Genomic DNA, 21,919 nt, shown 5'->3' on the forward strand with positions numbered 1-21,919 from the left:
GAGCTAAATACAGGGCAATCCTGGAAGAAAACCTGTTGGAGGCTGCAAAAGACTTGAGACTGGGAAGGAGATTCACCTTCCAGCAAGACAATGACCCTAAACATACAGCCAGAGCTACAATGGAATGGTTTAGATCAAAGAATATTCATGTGTTAGAATGGCCCAGTCAAAGTCCAGACCTAAATCCCATTGAGCATCTGTGGCAAGACTTGAAAATTGCTGTTCACAGATGCTCTCCATCCAATGAATACTTTTGATACAATGAATACTCCATGGTATGAATACTTTTTCAAGGCACTGTATCTCTGTGTTGGTCCAGCTTCCCTGTGACCTGCAATGGATAAGTGGTATAGAAAATGTATGAATACCAGTCAAGTATTGCTTGGATGCCACAGCCTATCTGAGTATTGTTGCTGACTATGTGCATCCCTTCATGGGTTTTATATTTAAATAATACTGGCTGGCTTTTTTCATGGTATATCAGATACATTCCATTCAGCTAGCATGATATTGAACAAGTCAAAGACGCGTGGAATATATCTGAAAAACCATGAAAAAAGCTAGCCAATATTATTATTATTAGTAGTAGTAGTAGTAGTATGTTTTTCTCTTGTAAATATGTGTGAAGAATATCTAATGAAGTTTTGGTAGCCTTTCAGGTGTTCGTGTCTTTTTCTTTCCCAGCAAACAAAAAAATGCTTCTGCACATATGCATCAGAGAACTCTCTCATTGGATAGTCGCATCAGCTCTGGCATGTGACATCATGTTGTCTTGGCAACCATGCAATATCGTAACCCATATTCAACGCTCATTCTCCATTGGGTAGAGTGACGTAATACACATAGGATAAGTGATATGCTAATAATATTGTATGCTATCAAACCAAATGAATGAAACCCGCTAGAAGGGAATAGAACACGTTTTCATTCCATTGAAAAAGTGTCCCATGTGTATAATATATTTATATCATAATCTAGCATGAAGTACTTCCATGACTATGTACTTCAGTGACCTCATTCACCAGATCTGAATCCAGCAGAACACCTCTGGGATGTGGCAGAACGGGATATTTGAGGTATTCTGGGTATTCAACGTATACCAGAAGAATCTGCAGTGATTTTGTGATGCACTCATGGCAACATGGACTAGGATCTCAAAAGAACGTTTCTAACACCTCGTGGAACCCACATCACAAAGAATTGAAGCTGTTCTGAGAGCAAAGCAGGGTCCTGATCAGTATTGATATGGTGTTCCTTATAAAGTGGATAGAAAGGATATTATGGTAATGAAATCTACCAACAAAGTGCCAGTAAAAACCTATGTAGTATCATACAAATATAGAACAGTGTAAAAGTGGAACTTGCCGTTTGAGAGAAATGTTGGGAGTTATACATGCTTGTTAGTCATGATTTAACATGATTGTGCTGGATGAATGGTGAAGACTTCCACATGACATCTCAAAATTCAACCCCTAATTACAGCCCTTTCCTTGCAATTACTGCAATATGAGGATTTAAAAAAAAAAAACCCTCTTTGTAGATATTTTGGCTCTTCTGTTCTGACTCATTTTACCCTCCGAGCTTTAAGCAGAAAGTCTTTTTTTAAAAGCAGATCCAAGCTCCTATACGTCTCAAGTACATGGAGTCCTTCAGCTTTTAAATCATGCCTCTTCATTTTCTGCACATTCTGATTCTAAAAGCATCTTTTGCTTACGGAGTACGATGACAAAGTCTTTCCTCTACTAATGGCTAAAGAGCTACCTCTTCAAAACACTGAGTATTTAAAAAAAAAAACCCACTGTATTCATTGCTATATTAACTCAATCGCACCAACTGTTCTCTAACAGGACTTTTGCGTGATGGTATTCTTGGACTCTGACTAACATAAGGATGCGTTTCTGATGGACACTACAAAGCACTTCTGTAGGTCCAATTGATTTAAAAATAATAATAATTCTAGGCAGCACGGTGGTGTAGTAGTTAGCGCTGTTGCCTCACAGCAAGAAGGTCCGGGTTCGAGCCCCGTGGCCGGTGAGGGCCTTTCTGTGTGGAGTTTGCATGTTCTCCCCGTGTCCGCGTGGGTTTCCTCTGGGTGCTCCGGTTTCCCCCACAGTCCAAAGACATGCAGGTTAGGTTAACTGGTGACTCTAAATTGACTGTAGGTGTGAATGAGTGTGTGAATGGTTGTCTGTGTCTATGTGTCAGCCCTGTGATGACCTGGCGACTTGCCCAGGGTGTACCCCCCCTTTCGCCCGTAGTCAGCTGGGATAGGCTCCAACTTGCCTGCGACCCTGTAGAACAGGATAAAGCGGCTACAGATAATGAGATGAGATAATTCTAAACAGCACAGAATTGTGACAGTTAACGACACGGACCATATAAATGCTTTCTTTCAATTTATTACCTAAAAAAAAAGAAAAATGTCCTATCACAAGTCACACTGAAATGTATTGCTTAAGAAAAAAATATATTTAGATACTTTCTTTTGTTTTTTTTACTTGATAATTTCCATTATATTCCACAAAAACAAATTAGGGCACATGCCCCATTTTGCCTTCTCCCACTTTATAAAAAAAAAAAAAAAAATGCACAAAGAAATACATAATTCACAGTTACCATTTTGGTTTTTATAAATTAATACAGTCACACATGTGCTACACCGGTCTATAGCTAGAACATTGTATTTTTGACTCTCGTTATTACCTTTAATTGTTGGCTACAAGAAAGAACAGGCAACTCAAATGATGTGAACTTCAACAAACTGGATTTGAAATGTCCCCCTCCCCAATCCTGACCCCTTCAACAGCCCACTCGCAAGCTCATCTCAATTTTTTTTTTGTCTTTTTTTTTTGTCGTCATTTCACATATAGGTGAGGCGCACACACAGTATATTTTATAAACATATGGAAATGAAAATGGTTTTGGGTGGGACATTTGTCCTTTGAAGTGTGAGAAGGATGGAAGTGCATGTAGTAACTTGTCCTTAAAGGACATATCTGTTAGGAGTCAGGGCACTTTGTTGCTGCAGCACTACAGCTGAAACTTCCACGTTATTAGCATCATTATCCAAGTCTCCCCCTCTCTTTCCTTTATAAAATGTTCTTTACATTTAATTTGTAAATTTGCTGCTTTTTAGCTTCTTGGTGGTAGGATAGATTAGGGCTTGATTTTACAACAAAGTACGGCACACACAAGTGAAATGTGAAGCCAGAGCCATTACTTCCAAGTAGTGCTGAATATTTGCAAATACAAATAATACCAAGAATTCTACCAGAGCTCATGATACCATTGCTGATGGACCTGCTCCCCTTCCCTCCTTAAACAAAGGGCAATTTTTAAGGCACAGAAGCCTTGACATATTAGAGCTTCCACCTTCAAGAAATAAGGAGTTGCCCAAATAACTGGAGAAATTGACACTCACACCAGCAACAACAAAATACACTCCCCATCGAGTCCCCCAGTCCCTAAGTATGTGTTTGTGAAAGGTAAGGCCACTTGGGGGGGGGAAAGAAAAATCCAGGTTCCATTCATGCAGGTAATCTCATTGCAAACTCTAAGAGTGCAATTGTGGTCTTTGCCCCACTTTTTTTTTTTTAAATAAAATTCTTGACACTGGTCCAACATCATTGTGGCTCCTAGGGCTTGTTGGCTATTTCAGGGCTGTTTTTTTTCCTTTTTTTTTTTTTTGCTGTGTTGCTAAAAATGTTCATTTGTCCCAAGCTCACTACAGTCCAGGAATGATCCATGAACACTGAAACAAAGAGTCCTGCCCTTGGGTGTTGGTTCGCCACTGATATGTAACATTTCTAATTAGCAAATCCCAAGCAACATTCTCTCTTTTCTTTTTACAAACGCATTCATAAGCACCTGCATTTTATATTTTATTTTTTTTAACCAAAAAAAAAAAAGCATAATTCACACATTTGCATGCAAAGTAAAATCCTGTGTAGTTGCAGACCTGTGGGTCTGTGCAAGGCCTAATTGGATGTTAGTGCATCTACCCGTGAGGCACTATCGAACAGGGGAAAGACGATGGCCCTAGGCCTATTGTTCTCCTCTTTCTCCATCTAACAAGACAGAATAAGGGTCTTAAACAAGGGTAATTTAAGTAGGCCATCACTTAAGAGCAATTTGCAAAAAGGTTCTCTCAAGAGACTACCATCACATAGACAAGACAGGAGACTTCTCAAGTGGAAGGATGGGCTCAAATGCTTTGAGGATATGTTAATCAGCAATTTTCTCATGAGTGCAGAGAGAAGAGATTTTATGGGAAATGCACCAAGCAATGTTAAAGAAACTCTGGATGTTTAGAGAACTAGCCATGTCAGATTTGAACAGAACTCGATTAAATATGAAATTGGACTGTCTTTACAAGTTGTGTTTTGCTTTTGTGGTTCCCTCTTTAAACCCATCACTACACCAAGCTGCATTTAAAAAGCTTTGTTAGGCTCAAAATGCACTGTACCATTTCTTGTATTGACTGTTAAATCAAAAAGATATGTGCAAATAAAACCTCTTCATCCATAAGATTGGAAACCTGAATGCTATGTGGGTAATGCTACATATTGGTTTCAAAATAGTAAATTGATTAATAGGAATAAAAAGCAAACAAAATCCCCATCTGCTTCATAAGTTGTGAATGCCCCTGTGGGAAGAAAGGAGGGGGGGTTAATTTAAAAAAAAAAAAAAAAAGTCTTCTGGATGTGATAGCTGCATTCGCCCTGGATGGATTTCCATCCCTGTGTTCTCCTTGGGAAAGGAGGGGAAAAAGAAGAAAAAAAAAAAAATACCCTACACCATTGAAGTCTGCTATGCTCCTTTCTTGCTTTTACTTCTCGCAAGTTTTTTTTCAGTCCATTTTCATAACCATAGGCTGATAGGGATACATGGTAAAGGTCAGTTTAACTTCCTTTGTGAAACAAGTCTGTTTGAAGGGAAGTGTATGATGCATTTGGGTTTTCTCAGTCAACACCAGCCTTACAGTCTCACATTATTCCTGTTTCTGTACATAAAACAACTTCGATGCCACTCCTCAGTTAAGACATTGTTGTTTCAGGCCATGATGAACTCTGACTTCATGTCGGCCTTGACGTCCGGTTTCCATACAGAGTCATCAAAGTCCAGGTCAAGCGAACCTTCACTGGACATGCTGCTGTTACTGTTACTGCGTCCAGCCTTGCGATTGGGGAGCCACTGGTAGGGAGCGCGAGAGTCCCTCCGAGCCTTCCGCCTTAGCCGCTTCTGCTGCATGAGCAGCTGCAGCCGCTCCACTTTACAGCGCGTTGCTCGGTTCTCAGTCTGTCTTAGTCGGTCACCTGCAGAGCAAACAGAGACGATTAGAGCCAGGTCCCTGCTGCATGTACCATTACACGGCAATTTCTGTTTGAACTCTGGCACGGAGTGAAACCCGTCTCGTGACTGTTCAGTGTGGGAAGTGAAGCTTCAGCTCCGTGTGTGTATGGCACTAATTCATAATGAACAGACTCCGGCTTGAGTGATGAGGCTAATATTCTTAAAAAGAAACAATAATCTGTCTTAGACTGTCTCTAAGCAGGGGCATACCTGCATCTGCTTGCAGTACCTGACACCAGCACAAAGCGCATGGCTTTATGTCCTTTCGGACACCTTTATCGCTCAATGTCCAGAAGAACGTGACCTTGAGATTTTCAAGGACAAAACTGAGCCACAGATATGGTCAGTCACCAAAGAAAAACCACTACTTCAGCAAGATGCAAACAAACACTAAGAAGTGCCAATAGTGTTTCTTTCACATGCAAATATATTCTATTGCTCATCAGTTCCAATCACTGATGCCTCCCGAAATGCATTTTCCCGTTGATATGCGTATTGGTAAAGAAAGCCCTGGGGTCTTCACTGCTACAAACATCAGACCACACTATCCTGCTCAGCTTTAATTTCATTTATAAATATATTCAGAAGGATGGAAGGGGGGAAAAAAAAAAAGCAACCGCAATCTATTAGCTAGCTCCATTAGGATCTCTTCCAGAATTAAATAATGAAATAACAGGCTAGAATGTCAATAACCCAAAGCACAGACCATCTTTCATTGCTCCACACAGACACCCCAGCAGCAGCAGCAGTAGCTTTTAACATGGATCGATGGCAAATTAAAAAGACCTATTGATTAAACCTTAGCTCTAGTGTGGCAATCCATCTCCAGGCGAGGACACGGCTATTGGCTTTCAATAGAAAATGCAAGCGAATGGAAATTGTAAGCGAAGTAGACCAGTCCCCCCATTCCTTTCCCTAGCCTAAGCTCATTGAACGAGTGATCACTCGCCCACCTCCCCCTGAGTAAAGAGACACCCCCATCTGCTTTAAGAAAAACAGTGGGACTATAGGGAGGCCCACATTCTGGTATTATACTGCCGTGGAAAGGGGATGCATCATGGCACCCAATTCCATCTGCTTCCCCTGCCAAAAATAAATATGAAAGGAGATGCATCTTCGTGTACTTTATTAGCCTTTCTTCTTGTGGTGGAAATATTACTTTAAAAAAAAAAAAATTTCCTTGTCTGATAACCTAATTGATATTCATTCACCATATAAACAAAGATTGCATTTTTCAGATCAGGTTGCTTTTGGACCAAAATGAGCTGTATGTACAGATCACGAGCGTGGCAGCTTGGTCAGTCTGTCTTTAAGCTTTGGATGTGTGTGAGATACATCAGTACATCACTCCAAAGGCCTCTCAAACAGTCCCAAAGCTGCTGGATACAAAAAAAGTACAGCAGAGGCCCTCACCTCCATAGTTCATGAAAAAGCACAGGGTATTTGGGGGGGGGGGGGGGGGGGGGGGGGGCACTGACAGGCCCAGAAGCTCATTAAGAGTTCAGAGCATAGCAAGGCCGTGCACACATAAATGCACAATGTAATCAAAAGGATACAAGGAGACCATGCCAAGCTTTATTTATTCGTTTGTGAGAATCGGCATCATTTCCCTACATCTGGCCAACGGAGCCACGGATGCCCTCCTGAATGGCAAGAACCCAGCACATGCATACGACTGCTCACGTTGGGAAATGTTAAGAAGCTGGACTTAACCTGCGTGTTTGTTCTCTTGCTAACATGCCCTTGGCATGCTTGCATGCTGAAAGCAGTGGCCTGATGGGGGACTCTAGTCTCTGTTTATAGCAGTGGGGGTTATTATTAGGCTGTGGCTGGGAGCCATCCTGCAGTGCTTCCTGACGCGAGTGCAAAGAGGGAGAGATGAAGTGAGAGCCTCAGGGAGAAAGGCCAGGCGTCAGGGGTGGGGGCTGGGAGTAAAAGCAGGGATACACGGAGAACAAAGGCAAGAGAGTGCAGTGAAAATGCCCTCTTTCCTTCAGTGGTTCGTGCTTTTCAAGCTTCTTCCTTTACGAAGACCTCGGCATACTGCATGTTCATGTGCACTCGGGACTTGGGGGCAGAAAAGGAATGGAGATTTTCTTTTTGCCTTTGGCATTCACAAATGAACAGAGGAGGACACTGACGAGGGAGACAAGGGGCTGAGAATTCCATCTCCTCCATGCTCACCCTCCCCATGCTAGCCCCCTCCCCTAAGCCAAAGCTGTGTGGTTTCCATGCGAGATGCATGCTGCAGTGTCCTCAATCGCATGCAATGCACGCGTGGCACCCAAGGGTTTGCGGCCCATTCTGCAGAAATGGGGGAGGACGAGAGAACCCCCCCCCCAAAAAAAAGGTACAGGATTCATGCTGTGCAGCTGTTCAGCCCAAACATGACACATACACCTGGCCTTAGTCTCCATTTCCCAACCCCCACTTCCACCCACACCCCTCCCCCAGATCAGTGCTGCAACAGGGGCATCCGAGGGACATGCGAGGGAAAAGAAAAAGAAAAAAAACCCAGCAAGTAAAAACGAGTTCAAGGGGCTGGAAAATATTTCAGCGAAAAGGCACAGAATTTCTAAGCACTGTGGCAGTGTTGCTTCTCTTAAAAGCAGAACAGTGCTTTAAAAAGGAGAACAGACTCTGGGTGCTTTTTGCATCCGGAAAAAGAGGTTGATGCATGAGAATGTATTGATCGCTGTATCGAGGGGAGGAGGATTTAGCCCAGACCCTCATGCAGATGTAAGGGAGAACAGAATGAAAATGGAAAGAGAAGGCAGGGGGAGGGTGAAGGAGAAAGTGACACACACACGAGAGCAAGAGCGCGCGCGCGCGCAAGGACACACAGACAGAAAAATGCACGTGCGCGCGCACACACACACACGAGAGATAGATATTCAAACAGCGAAGCAACTGGCTTAGTTATCAGCATTTGATCTGAGAGGCAGCAGTGGGCCTTGCCTAGTCAAGTAGTCCATACAGTTGAGCAGCTCCACTGAACTAGCCCCAGTAATCAGCATCATTAACAGCAGTTGTCATTTTTTGTATTCTTAGGTTCAGGGGGATGGGATGTTCTCAAAGGATGAATGCTACAGTTCTCAAGGGAGATTTCTGGTGCAACATACCAAGCTTTTCGCCAAATCCAAAATGATCCGATGACAACCACTTCCCTTAATTCAGTGTCGTAACTGTCAATTCCCTAGCTAGTCCTTCACTTTTGTATGACCCCAGCCACTAAAATCTTTTCAAACTGCGATTCATGCAACATTAAACAATTGAATGCACCATGAGAAAGTGTTAACTGCCCTCTTCCATTTACATGAGCTGATAGATTGGCTAGTGTGATCATCAGGGAACAGAGGAATCGCAAGCAGAGAACAGGCCCAATTATTTTCTGTGGATGACTACATCACCAGGATCCATACTTGTGATCTCTCTACGCCTTTCAGAAGCAAAACCAAGGCTACTCAAATGGGAATTGGCAGCTTTGTTTCTTGCCAACAAATACAAAATCCTATAGACGAGGCACATCCACACGTCCTATTAATGGCTGTACCCAGCTGTGCTCTGAAATCAGAGGGTGCTGTTGTTCCATGTTCCAGCTGCAGCATGTTCCTAGAGAGCTGGGAGACTAGCCAGCTCCGCCTTAGGGCGAACACAAGCTCAGACTGGCTACATTGGAGAGGACAGCCATTGTGATCCGCCATCTGGAGCTGTAACCAGGGAAGCAGGCAGCCCCTCATCCCCTCTTGGATGTGATGCCATCAACAGCCCCATAGGGGGGCCAGCATCTAAAATAACTGTTATTTGCATATGGGGAGCAATAAAGGGCATTAGACAGCGGTTCTATACAGCCCTGCCCAACAGTTGAGCTCGGTCACGGCTTCACAGCAGCAAACAGGCGGCCTGAGGGGCTTCTTATACACTCACCGTTGGCAGAGTTGCGCCAGGGAATGAATTATTGAGTGGTGTGTAGGTCAGAACTCCATAGTGACCGAGAAAGAGGCCTGGGGCACTCGACTGAGCAGAAAGAGACCTGCAAAAGTGGCAAGGAAGTCTCAGAGAGAGAAGCCACAGCTCTGTTTAAACAAGGGGAAGGCTGAGGACAAAGAGAGCAGAGATTGTGACATTTCACGTGCTGCAGAATGTACACAGGAGACTGCAGCATTTGCTTTTGGGTGGATTAAAGGAGCGACTTGAGGAATTTGAGTGGTCCCCACCCTAGTTTCCCTTTCTTTTGCACGCTCACTTTTTCTCTAAAGCGCAACTCCACCCAGCTTTCCCCAAACCCAAACTAAACTAACCTGAGCTGACAGACAGGGAGGGGAGAAGAAAGCATTCTTTCCCCAACCCCCTGTACACTCTACCTAGCTTCAGACCCAATCTGATCCCCTTTTAATCCCTCTGTTGAATTTAGCAACCAAGGAATATAGGGGCTAAATTCTTGTGTTAATCTTCTAGCTTTCACTACCCCTTTCTGTCTTTTGTCCTTTTATGCCATTTCTTCAGTTGTTCCCCCCCCCCCCAATTACTTTTTTCCATCCTCTATTTCTGTACCACTTGAATAGGACTGGCCGGTTGTTCTGTTGAGCTATTTAGACATGCTGTTGAAATAGAAGGGCAGGCCTATGCTGGGCTGGGAGCACAAAGAACCCACTGAGCTCAGAACTTCTGCTCCCAATCGAAAAAAAAGCCCTCTCCATGGGTAACCTTCCCCCTCCTGGGGTTCAGTGTCTAATTTAACCCCCCATCGATGACCCCCTTCACGCTGAGCATACTCCAAAGATTGAATCTCGGCTCAAGGGAAGGGCGTGGGTATCTGTTACTTACTTTATTGAAACACACAAACCAAAGAAGTGGAAGCCTTATGGACACGAGTATGTGACGTTTCCAGGAACAAGATTTACCCAAAAGCCATGGAACATAGCCTTATTTGGCCATTTCTATAAGCTAGTAGAAGCACACCTGTGTAGACTCTAAAGGTTGTAAAGCCTGCTGGTCAAGAAGTGTTAAAAGATCACCTGCATCCGTTGCCTCCCCAAATCAGACAAAGATGACAGAAGTCAGACAGTGGGCAGCCCTGTCCTGAAGCATACAGGAAGTGCCAAATAGTTGGTAGGCATTTGCTGCCCGGATATAAATGATTTTTATGAATGGGCTCTTGGTACATTTCCCCCCTCCTGCAGACCTCTGAATACAATGAGCATTCTCTCAGAGCTCATGTTTCTTGTATAAATCTCTCTATTTAAAGGCCAAAAGAAAAACAAGGAGTCATTGAGGAGGCCTGGCTCGCAGTGCCTGGATGGTTTTTACAGATGGAGCCCAAGTGCTGGCCTGCCAGAGTGGAAACAGTAGGAAGGCCCATTGACTGGAAATGTGGGAGTGGAACAAAGAAAGGCTGATGATGGAAGCAGGGGGTGAGTGCACAGAGCGCACACAGATAAGATATGAATTATCTTAGAGGAAGGGAGGACTCTCCTTCTAAAGAAATTTTTTTTGCTAAATCACAGTATTCCTCTGATAATGGTATTCATTCTGCACAGTGTTAATAAAACGGGCTAGCATTAACGTCGACCATTTCTTCATCCAAAAGCTCAGCCCTTTCTTTCTACCTGCCACACGCCTGTGAAACCTATCTTAGCTGACTATCTCCTGCACCCACCCTCCCACGTTCATTCTCTTGTAGGGGAAAGCCAACACCATCGGCACACAGAGACAAAGCCTGACGTGCTGCTACTGCCAGAATGCAACCACTGATGCCTGACAGAACAAGCCTGCTGAGAAAGGCAGTGGAATCCCTAGACAGTACAGTCTTTTCACCTCACTCTAGTCCCTTACTACTACTCTATTTTCTACAGTACCCTTCAGGTATCACACTTTCATTACAGTGAAACAACAGTGCCACACTCCATTTCTCTTCAGCTGATTGCAGGTATCATCCTACAAGGGTGCGTTTTGTTTAAAAAAAAAAAAAAATTATAGCATGTTAAGGTGTTTTTACTCACCAGGAGGTTTGCACATTCGGACCTGGCTCTGGCACTGCACCAGTGGGTGGAGAGGTGCCTGGCTCACAGACGGCACAGAGGTAGCTTTGGAGGAGAGGCTGGCAAGCTCGGCTGTGGCTGGAGGTGAAGGCGGTGGTGAGGGCACTGGAGATGCTGCACCACTGCACTGTGTCTGGTAGCGGAGCTGTGTGAGAGAGGCGGGCATGCCCTGGTAGTGGCGTGTGGCGCTCAGGAGGTCATTCAAGATTTGCAAAATGGTGCCGATGTCACGCCGTGGCCGCCCACTGCTGTCCTGACAGTTTGGGTGCAAAGTGCCTACAGGAACAAGAGGAAAGTAGAAGGTTAAATGCCTTTTTTTTTGGGGGGGGGGTTAAATAAATAAATAAATAAATCCACTCTACATTAATTGTTGGCAATACCTGAAAACGTCCCAGAGAAGACTCCAGGAGCATGGTTGACGAAGCTTTCGATGATAGCACCTGGTTTACGTGAACGTGATGGTGCACTGCAATTGCTTGTAGCCTTTGTGGTGCAATTTGCCTGCACAGGACATGGGTAAAAGATAAACTGTCTGCTGGTATGCTATGTTAATGATCCATATTTGGATTTGGATGGACTGACTTACCTCTGGACAGGGACCAGCAGGGGTAGAGCTGCTGGTGGAGTTCTGACAAGCCGACAGCGGCTGCTGAGAACGGAAGATACCTTCTGGGAGATGCGAAGAGCGGGTTGGGGTGCTGCAGTGCCTGGATGTTGAGGTGGGATACATAGGGGGAATAGAGTGGCCAGAAGGAGAAGAGGGAAAAGGTGTATGGCTCACAGGGCTGGGTGGAAGCGTTGTTTGCAGATGGTGTGGGTGTGCGTGTTGGTTGTGAGAAACCCGGTTCTGGGTGCCAGTAATGGCTGCAGCACCTGCTGAATGTCCTGTTGTGCCATCAGAGCTACTACGTGTGACAAGATGCCTGTGCTGTGACTGCTGGTTGCCCGAGTGCTGTGCTGCCAACTGCAGCTGGACAAACATCATGTGATCGCCCACGCGCAGGGCCAAGGTCAGAGGAGAGCGGCCAGACAGGAAGTCGCTGACCTATAAAGCAGGAAACGGTGGGGGGAGAAAAGGGAGGATTTAGGAATGTCCCTGTGCACAGACACTCGGGTCAAGCGATTTTGGCAAAAAGGCTCAAGGAATACAAAATTGTGCACATTGTTTTAGGCAATAAAATGCAATTACATGGAAGCACATGCACACTGACAAAAATACTCCCCCATTGCTGAACTCCACCATTCAGTACACCCACAAAAGGACCAACTTCTGTCTGGCCTTGGGCCTTAAAAATCCACCACAGAAACAGGATACAGACCCACTTGCCGAGCAACCACATAATGGACAATTGTTTGTGGGCTCAGAGTGGAAGTGGAAACCTTGCCCATTTTAGGAGTGCCCAGAAAGGAAAACCGAGCCAAGCCTGGGGGCTTTGACCCCTACAGGAAGAGGAATACACTGGGCTTGTCTGGACACTGGGAAATAAACAACTGGGCCATTCTGGAATAGATTTTATTATAGTCTACATGCATTTAAAAGTTACATAATTTTACTATAATTTAAAATTTATAATAAATTATAAAAACATGTATTATATGGCTTGTCAGTTTATGGAATAAGACAAAATGCTCATGTTCCTCAAACACATACCTATAATAATTAGTTAAACCAGAAAACCTGATAACTTTGCAGTGGTCTCTTAATTTTTTCCATAGCTGTGCATGCATGTGTTTTAACACTAACACACGTATCAAAGTCTTCCAGCAGGCTTGCTTTGGCTGACCTATTAACCTTCATTTTCACTGGGGTCTCCCCCACTATCATGTTCCTCCCTCACCCGTTTTGTGGGTACTATATTTCCATCAGCAACACACACTTGGTAGTTGAAGGAGCCTTTTCTGGACCTTTCCAGAGTTCAGCATTATAACAGAATGCCTCTCATTGCATCTTCATCATTGCCTACAATTGTGCATGTGCAGCATCTGATTATATCTGTACAATTACCAAAACTTCATTACTTGAAATGACTAATATTTTGCATATTAAATGTGTACACCTTTGAAGCTTGAGATCTGTGGGAAACTCCATGCAAAGGTCACTAAATGAGTCAGCCCAGGTGGTGGGCAGGGAGGACCCATGCACTGATTGACAGCTGTCAGGCAAACAGTAATGGTAATTTGCATCAACCTACACAGCTCAGGCAGTTGAAATGAGCCCCTGCAATAGCTGTATGAGTAACCGCTTATGTAGCGAGAGGCACAGGGCCTCCACTTCAACTGTGTGGCTACATCATGGAGGCTGTGGTGTGAAACCCACAAGGAGCTGCATGTTTTGAGACTGCTCGTCGGTAAATTGGACTGTCAGACCCCACATTAACCTTAGGGATCAGTCCCCACTGGGCCAAAGAGTTGCACTGACTCATACGCTACCCACATAAGAGTGCGCACCAACAAAAGTGGTCCTAAGGGGCGAGGACAAGCTGCAGATGGCAGAGACCTTTAATGCGACTCAAACAGCCTGTCAATACTTCACCTACCATGTGCTTCTCTTACATTAACAAATGACCATGGTGGAGTAATGGGTTTATTTATTTATTTTTAACCGTTTTGTACCCTGATATTAAGACAACAGATGTTTTTCCACATCAAGAGTAGACACTGAGGGATGGAAAAAGGAACTAAAACATATTAGAAGGCTGTTATGGAGCGCATGTGTGCATGCACAACAGCATCTCAAAAATCATCTTAGTCAGCTGAAACCACATGACCTATGGATAGAAATACAGAATGTGTTTGGAACTGTTTAGTTAGAAAAGGCAGCTTTGTTTTCATGGGTGTAATGTGTGCTGGTCTGCAGTTTAAAACACTTGAAAAGGTTATATACTCAAAAGCGATGAGACATTTCCTGTTCGAACATGCTTCTTTGTTTTAAAGGCCATTAACTTTTGTGCTCGTGATCAGATTTCTGATCAGGCTATAATGATGCACTCAAATGTCTCTGAAGTTGTTTGACCTTCAAACTGAGCACCAATCTAGTCTCTTCTGCCTTCCTAAAATCAGGCTAGTGTAAAATTGGACTGTAGCCTAGTTGCAATGAAATACTTCAAATCAATGAAGTACTTGAGGTGCCTACTGTGTCTCCCCCCCCCAGTTAAACCATCTTTGTTACCCTTCAGCACTTGTCAGTTTTGTTTGGTTTCAGTGGCATTCTGTGCTGCAGTGGACTGTCATTGCTATTCAGTGAAAGGGGTGCAAAGAACAGAAAGAGAGAGATGAGTGGTCTAGATGGCAGAGAAAACACTGGGTTGAGAAGGTGGGGGCTGGATGGCAGCAGAGTTGAGATGCTGTTCAGTGCTGATGAAATATTCAGTGATATCCTGCCTCTAGGATTCTTTTTCCTCCCCCTTTCCTCAAATTCAGAGGCTGGTAGTGTTCTGTATCAGGGTAATCTCTCATACAGCACACAAGGCAAACACTACAGCTATTTAAGCTGTAAAACATAAAACAAAAACGGCCCATTTTTCCACAGTACAGGGATGTCCGTATATGGTGAAACGGGTCAAGTCATAAATGTGTCCCATCGCAGGACTAGTTTGGTACAGAAACTACAAAAGCAGCTTATTAAAATCTAGTGTCGACAAGCAGGTTTTGATTGCTGCAGAGTTCTATTGATACACAAACACACCCAGTGGGTCAGGACGAAATAACAGGGGGCTGTAAAGTAATCGATCACTTGCATTCTCAAAATCCTGGAAAAAAAAGGCCACCTTCAAATGGTCTGACTGAGGGGATGCTGAACTGTTCAAGGACTCACGGGGGGGGGACGACATGGTGGTGTTATGGTTTGCAACTGGATCAGACCAGGGGGTGACAGCTGGATTTGATCAGCTGAATGATTACAAAATCCAGAGTGCCATTCCTGATGGGCTGCCTGTTAAAGCTTCTGTCATCCCCCATCATTTCTATACCTCATCTGAAGCAAACAATCAAATCGCTTTGAGGTTTTGCAAGGGCTACAAAGGAGCAATCCACTTAGACGTTGCGCCGTGCTCCTGCTGCATCCGCTCTTTCGCTCCATCTCCCTCCCCCGTGTTCTGCCTTCTGATCAGAAATATGCACTGTGAAGACTCAACACCTTCTGAGTCAGATGGAATTGGCTCAAGATGAGTGAGAGACACTGCTATAAGAGACTTTAATTTGACATATCAATAATAGTGAGGCACGGCTGTATTTTATAGCACAAAGTTTCCCATCTAAATGAAAAGAACGTTCATTATGCAGCCATAATTAATTGTATGGATCCCCCCCCCATTCCAGGAATCACATCCATCAATGATTAAAAATAAAGGGGAGATTATGTCAAAGTCTTTGAAAAGAAACATGGTGTGCAACCCAAATAACCAAGTCCTCCTATAACAAAGTGTTCACATTTCTGATGACATTTTGTAATTTTTAAATCACAGCACAACCCAGGAGGACTATGTTGCAATAAGAATGTCCACCTCTCCATTTGTATCTACAGCGAACATGTAGTTTTCTGAGTGACCACTGCCCTTCCTGGTAACTTCATATGAACTGCACTCGGACCCAAGTGACAGGTTTAGAGAAGCCATTTCTCAGCCCACGCTTATCTGTCTTGTGACTCTTCCCCTCTCTCGGCCCAAAGGGAGAGTACTGTGGGTGGGAATGACGAGAACAGTGACAGAGAAGGTGATTCCTCTCCCTATATGATTAGAGGCCACTATTTGCATCTGTCCACATTCAGGCACAATGGCAAACACTGCTTTGCTCTGGAGTTACTCTGAAGAGGGCTAGTGGGTGTTGCTGAAGCTGGTGGGGGGTTCTGGTGGAAAACCTTCAAGAATAACATTGAGATGGGCAACATGTGCTGAAGTTAAAAAGACACAAATTACACTATTATACGCAATACACCAAAACATGTAGCCACAGTCAAGGGCAGACTAGCAGAGAGACTTGAAATTAGGGGACCAGCTTGAGGGAATACGACACCGGTTGTTATTCCAGCAGAGGGTCAATGATACCTCAAGTCAAGCACATTAAAACTTTTATATGCTTGCTTTCAGATCTCTTGAGAAAACTGTTTTTATCTTCCAGTACCCATAGACTGACCGTGTGGTTAAATTAAGTGGGAAAACGTGAACTGAGAAAGACGAAAAGTACTAGGTTGAATTGATTAAAATGATGTGCTACATGCCTCAGTCCAGATTCCCTTTTCCTTCCATTTCACTATGGCGAGAGGGGAGAAAAACTCAAGCTGTCAATGAGACATGAAAAACCACCACAGCCTCAAATTACAGGGCTGGAATAACAAGGAAAAAGTATTATTCCAATAACTGGCAGTCTTCCTTTTCCATAAAGCACACTATCTGATTACATGGAATGCAAATATAGATCACTCTCAGGAAGCTACATTAGTGCTATGTAGCTGAAGAAGTTGGAATCCTGACACTGCCATAAAGCACCCTCATCTACTGCATCTCTCGGAGCATGTTTCCAAGTACATAACGTGATATTTCACACACGTGCACACAAATCAACCACATAATTGGGTGGGTGGGTTTGACCCAGGGCTGCATTGTGAAACTGAATGCTGTTCAGGACTGAAATTAGGTGACCAAATGGGCTCTAGGCAGAGCGTGTTTTTTTTTTTTCCCCTGCCCAAATGTTATTTGTACCAGCTGTGTAGTCATGCAGTTGTAAAAAGGTGTTTGCAGCCAGTAGATTTTTCAGAAATCCCAGCCCTGGATGTGCAACTTGACCATTGAAATATATAACTACAATGTTTGTCTACACTGATAAAGCAGCTGTACTACAGCCCTTAGCTTTCATGGCCAAAAGAAACACCTTTCTTTAGGAAACAGCCATAGTCGCTGAGAGAAGGTGTGCAACATGAGAAGAATGGTGCACTCCCTAGTCAAACCCCAACACACGCCACCTCATTCCTCCTTTCGCAAATAAACTTGCTGCTCTAACATCACTATTGGCTTTTTTGTCAAAGCCAGGATCGCCAGGGAAAAAAAATTTAAAACAGACTAATCACGTGATAAGCCGACAGTTATTTGCAATACTATGACATGCAGGCTGTTTATACAGTACAGCCCTCAGCAACCATATGGTGCATGAAAGAAATAGTGCATACAGAAATAATAAAAAATCACGTCTATAATGTTAATTTCTCAACAAGCAACTTGACTCTTGAAGCATACGGCTATTAAAGCAGACCAGGTCTTTCTCAAGTAGGTGCTACATCGAGCCTGCCTGGGCTTGTCTCAGCTTTGCTATGTTGCCAGGAAACTAAAGGGTGTTTCTTAAAATATGCATACTAAGCATGTGGAGGTCGCAGAGTTAAATGCTCATGATGACGTCCGTTGCATCCTGTGTTTCAGGAAAAGATCTGTAGGTCATGCCAGGCACAACGACGCACAACACCCCCCCAAATAGGACTGCACATACATCAAGAACTACACAAGAGACACACGTGTAATGCTTACCTGGGTTTCAGTCAGACTCTCCAAAGCCTGCATGACCGACTGCTCTGGTCTTGATGCTTGAGACTTTACAAAAAAAGAAAAAAAAAATTCCCACATAAGTATGAGTCACTCATTGTAAGTGCACTTGATTGCACAGGATTAAATTGGTGTGAAAATGCCCAGCACTCATTTACCATTAGACCTGCTTCAACTGTTGGTACAAGAGTTAACTTGCTCCCATCTGTAATGCCCAAATCCTGAAGCTTCCCTGAACTCAGGCGCCTGGAAAGTACATAAGCTCACATTAGCTTGCTGCTTTTACTGGCAAATCAAATAACACAAAAATAAGTGACCCCTCCTTTTAATAGTTCATGTTATTACAGGACAATGACACACCTGATGTTCTCTGTGACGGATAACGCGATAAAACTGATTGAAAGCTTATCAGCAAGTTAATCATTCAAACATAACCAGATTCCTGCCAGGTAGTCATCACCATGCTTAATGGTTATAAAACGATAATCTTTGCGACGTTATATATAGATGCACAACTAAGTTTGAAATTTCAGCATGACTATGTGCGATACTTTAACCACAAAGCATAATTGATCTAATACGGCATTATTAGGCACTACAGCAGCAGGGCAACCTTACACTGCTAATGCACTCATGCATACATGTGCTAGGGCTAAATGTTGCCTGTTGCTGAACAAAAGGGACACAGGACTTTGCCCAGAGGCACCCAAGCCATGACAAAGCCAAAGCCAATAAACAGTGCCTTGGTTTTAAAGGGTGGGCAATCACTGCCAAATCACATCATAGACGCTGTTAAATTGGCCTAATTCAAGGTGAAAACAATGCAACTGTTAGGGGTCATTTGCAAGTAACAAAGAGGCCCCGTTTGTTTCCCCTCCCAATTCTACCACCTTTGTGTTATTGTTAGGCAGTCTAATAAGCTCAATGAAATTAACATCACACCCCATCTTTTTTTTTTTTTTTAACATCATAGAAGAACACTAACACATTAGAATAGTGAGAGTCTCTGTAGGACACCTTGTCTGGACATTAAAAATGACATGCACAAGAATGTTGTCGGAGTTTTTTTTTTTGTAGTTTATTTTATACACACTTTGTATACTTAGTACTTTTACACTACTCCTTCACTGCCTTATCTTTATCTCTTTATATATTTTGCTGCTGTAACAATGTAAATTTCCCCTTGTGGGATAATAAAAGACTCTGATCTTATCTTATCTTATGAGGCAGCAGTTCTAGAAGTTCAGTTAATGCAAGAAATGTCAGTGAAGGATGCTCATCCAGTTACTAATCTGAGAATGCACACATTCCAGACATAGGCCACGCAAATCAAATCAAAATCAACTCACAGCACTTGTAGAGGAAGGTAAGGCGCAAGTTACAAGAGGGGGAAAAAAAAAAGATTACACATCATAATAACGTGAAGAAGCCAAGTCTAACTGGCACAAATTGTGGTGCAGCTGACCTATTGACCTCTGACCCAGACCAGACTAAACATGGCTGCTACTATTGTTGTTATGACCAGGTAATACTCACGTCTCTTTGTGCAGAAGTGCAAGTCTCTCTTTGGGCACCTTGAGCCTCTGAGACAGCCTCCTCTTCAGCCCCTCCACAGTCTCCTCGGCGGGGAGGCAGAGCTCGAAGCGCGTGCCCGTAGTGGAGTGGATGTGCAGGTTCATCGGGGGCGCGCTCGGCTGCGGGTCCATTCGAGAGCCTGCGACGCGCGTGCACAACAGAAAGCGGTCAGTCGGCTTCGTTTAGGTTCTGTTTTCTCCACAGGATGAAAACACCGCGTTTCCTTATTATTATAATTATTATTTTGTTGTTGTTTAGTCCTGATATAAGCAGTATATTCCCAGAAAAGTGCCGGACCGCCGCCGGAAAGACGGTTAAATCCTGTGTGAAATCCGCACGAGGCTTTCCGGAGCTTTAAAGAGGGCACGCGGAGGGGATTTAAACAGTTAGGCGAGTCAAGCAAAACGGACAAACCGCTTCAAACGCATGCGCACTTGTTTAGCCCACTGTTGTGTCGTTTTGGATAAGCAGCTTTCTGCAGAAGCCAGTAAAACTAACCCTGGACGGCTGCAGCTCGCTCCTCGCGTCAAACGGAGCGTCGCGTTTCTGTGCTCTGCCGCCGGGCTACAATTACACCGACCTATCACAGGCGGGTCTAACGAAAGATGTCATCCAGTTTACCCAATCACGACGACACATTCACACCCACGTGCCGAACAAGCCCCACCCCCTTCCTCTGCTCAACGTCTATTTTCCTCATTGAGGACGAATCCTGGCTAAGTAGGCGAGGCTTAATCTCCTTAGCAACGCTCCGGTTTCCGCCCACTGCGCGATTCTAAAGCCATTCATAACATTTAAACTGCTGCGAAAACAAAAAGAGACCCGGCACAGCCTCGTTTCGGTGCTATTCATAGTCATTTAGGTGCCAGAATTAATGTAGCCCACCCTGCTGCTAATTATTTGGAACAGGTTAACTGAATATGGCTTCAGTTTCAGGTGTTTTAGATGAGATTATAGCATGCTTGCTAATATCGCTCTTTTGTAGATGCGCTAAAAATAAACCTGTAATGAGAGTCATCGTTTGTACGTGTCCAATAATTAGGCTGCAATAATCATTAATACTGTAAAACAGGAACGAGGTTAATTATAAGGAAGTCCGCCTTTATCAAAGGACTGGAAGGGAACGCTGTCGATGAGCAATGGGCGCGAAATGAGTGACGTCACTAATCATAATCAGCTTGTATAAACCACGAATGACGTCACTGACAAAGTCTGACCTCTCAGAAATGCGATATTAGTTTCACGGGGAGCCAGAGGGTGTTATTTTGCTTTTAGATATTACTTTCGAGACAATAAATGACGTGCCAAAAACACTCGAAACTCTTAATTCAACGTTGATCTATAAAATGACTACATAGGTACAGACTACTTTACTGCTTAGCTGGAGCACATTCCCGTAGTGTTTGAGTTTCTACGAAAATAAAATAGAGACTCGATCGCCTACCAGTGGTAAGCACAGGCATAAATAATTCAGCTTTCCAATCCCAAATACCTTTCCACTGAACATATAGTACTTCACAAATGCAGGAGAAGCCATTACATGATACTCCACGCAGTGCACGTATATGGGGAGTATATAGGGATTTGGACTTTAGCCATGATCTCATTCTCTCTCTCACACACACACAGAGTAAACTGATGTCGGTGGTTATAGCGTCTGACCATATAAACATTCTGAACAGGAAACTACGCACATGTTTATTGTGCTTCGTCATATTTAATTTAGTGTTTACGCCATAGATATAGCTCTGTAGATTGGCGAGATAAAAATATAACGTAAAATCATGTATTGAAATAGGCTACCATACTATTCTTCCTTGTCGCTGGGGTGGGAACATTATGGGTTCATCAAGGGATGTGATCCTTTATTGTGTCGGTTATCTTTGACCTTACAAGGTGCATGGAATTGGGTATACCCTTAAGGTACATCAGTGCTCCTTAAAGGTGCCTTCTACTCACATTTTCTTTCTAAACGTACAAAAGGACCCAGGGACAAGGAAGAATACAGTTTAATTCTAATTACAGAAGTGTTGGTATAGGTTATTTATTATTATGATGATGATGATGAACAACTGATGTCGCAAAAAGTAAAACACATGCATTTTCTTATGTAAAAGAGACAGTGAAAGTCCCGAACCCTTGCTGTACCCTTGTTGGTACCACCAGCACCCCAGCCACGGCGAAAAGTAGGCTACAGTTTGGTAGCAGTGCAGGAAAACTCTAACCAAAATCAAGGATGTGCATGACAATAACACTGCCAGAACATTTTGCTAAGATCCCAATCCATTTTTCTTCCAAACAATATAATCCTGCAAAGAGAGACAGACCATCTTGACATCCTCTTGTATTCAGGTTTTTCACCACCGTCTCGATTTCAGTCGCGTAAATCTAACCCGAGGATCCAGATGTGCGTCCAGCTGTGAG

At 43.7% G+C, this 21,919-nt stretch overlaps 1 protein-coding gene across 3 annotated transcripts in view; it reads right to left on the bottom strand.

Moving 5' to 3' along the window:
- Positions 1 to 2,383: 2,383 nt before the first annotated feature.
- midn (midnolin) overlaps positions 2,384 to 21,919 on the bottom strand; it is a 31,754-nt gene continuing 12,218 nt past the window's right edge. For all 3 annotated transcript variants that reach the window (XM_060941393.1, XM_060941392.1, XM_060941394.1), the window contains 7 exons: positions 19,457 to 19,634; positions 18,079 to 18,166; positions 17,906 to 17,968; positions 11,980 to 12,438; positions 11,774 to 11,894; positions 11,355 to 11,669; positions 2,384 to 5,315 (listed from right to left, as the gene is read on the bottom strand). In XM_060941393.1, the coding sequence (XP_060797376.1) occupies positions 5,053 to 5,315; positions 11,355 to 11,669; positions 11,774 to 11,894; positions 11,980 to 12,438; positions 17,906 to 17,968; positions 18,079 to 18,166; positions 19,457 to 19,634 (1,487 nt within the window). In that variant the 3' untranslated portion in view covers positions 2,384 to 5,052. The remainder of the gene's footprint in view (positions 5,316 to 11,354; positions 11,670 to 11,773; positions 11,895 to 11,979; positions 12,439 to 17,905; positions 17,969 to 18,078; positions 18,167 to 19,456; positions 19,635 to 21,919) is intronic.

The sequence above is a fragment of the Neoarius graeffei genome, chromosome 15, assembly GCF_027579695.1.
Source record: "Neoarius graeffei isolate fNeoGra1 chromosome 15, fNeoGra1.pri, whole genome shotgun sequence".
In the NCBI taxonomy this organism is placed as follows: domain Eukaryota; kingdom Metazoa; phylum Chordata; class Actinopteri; order Siluriformes; family Ariidae; genus Neoarius; species Neoarius graeffei.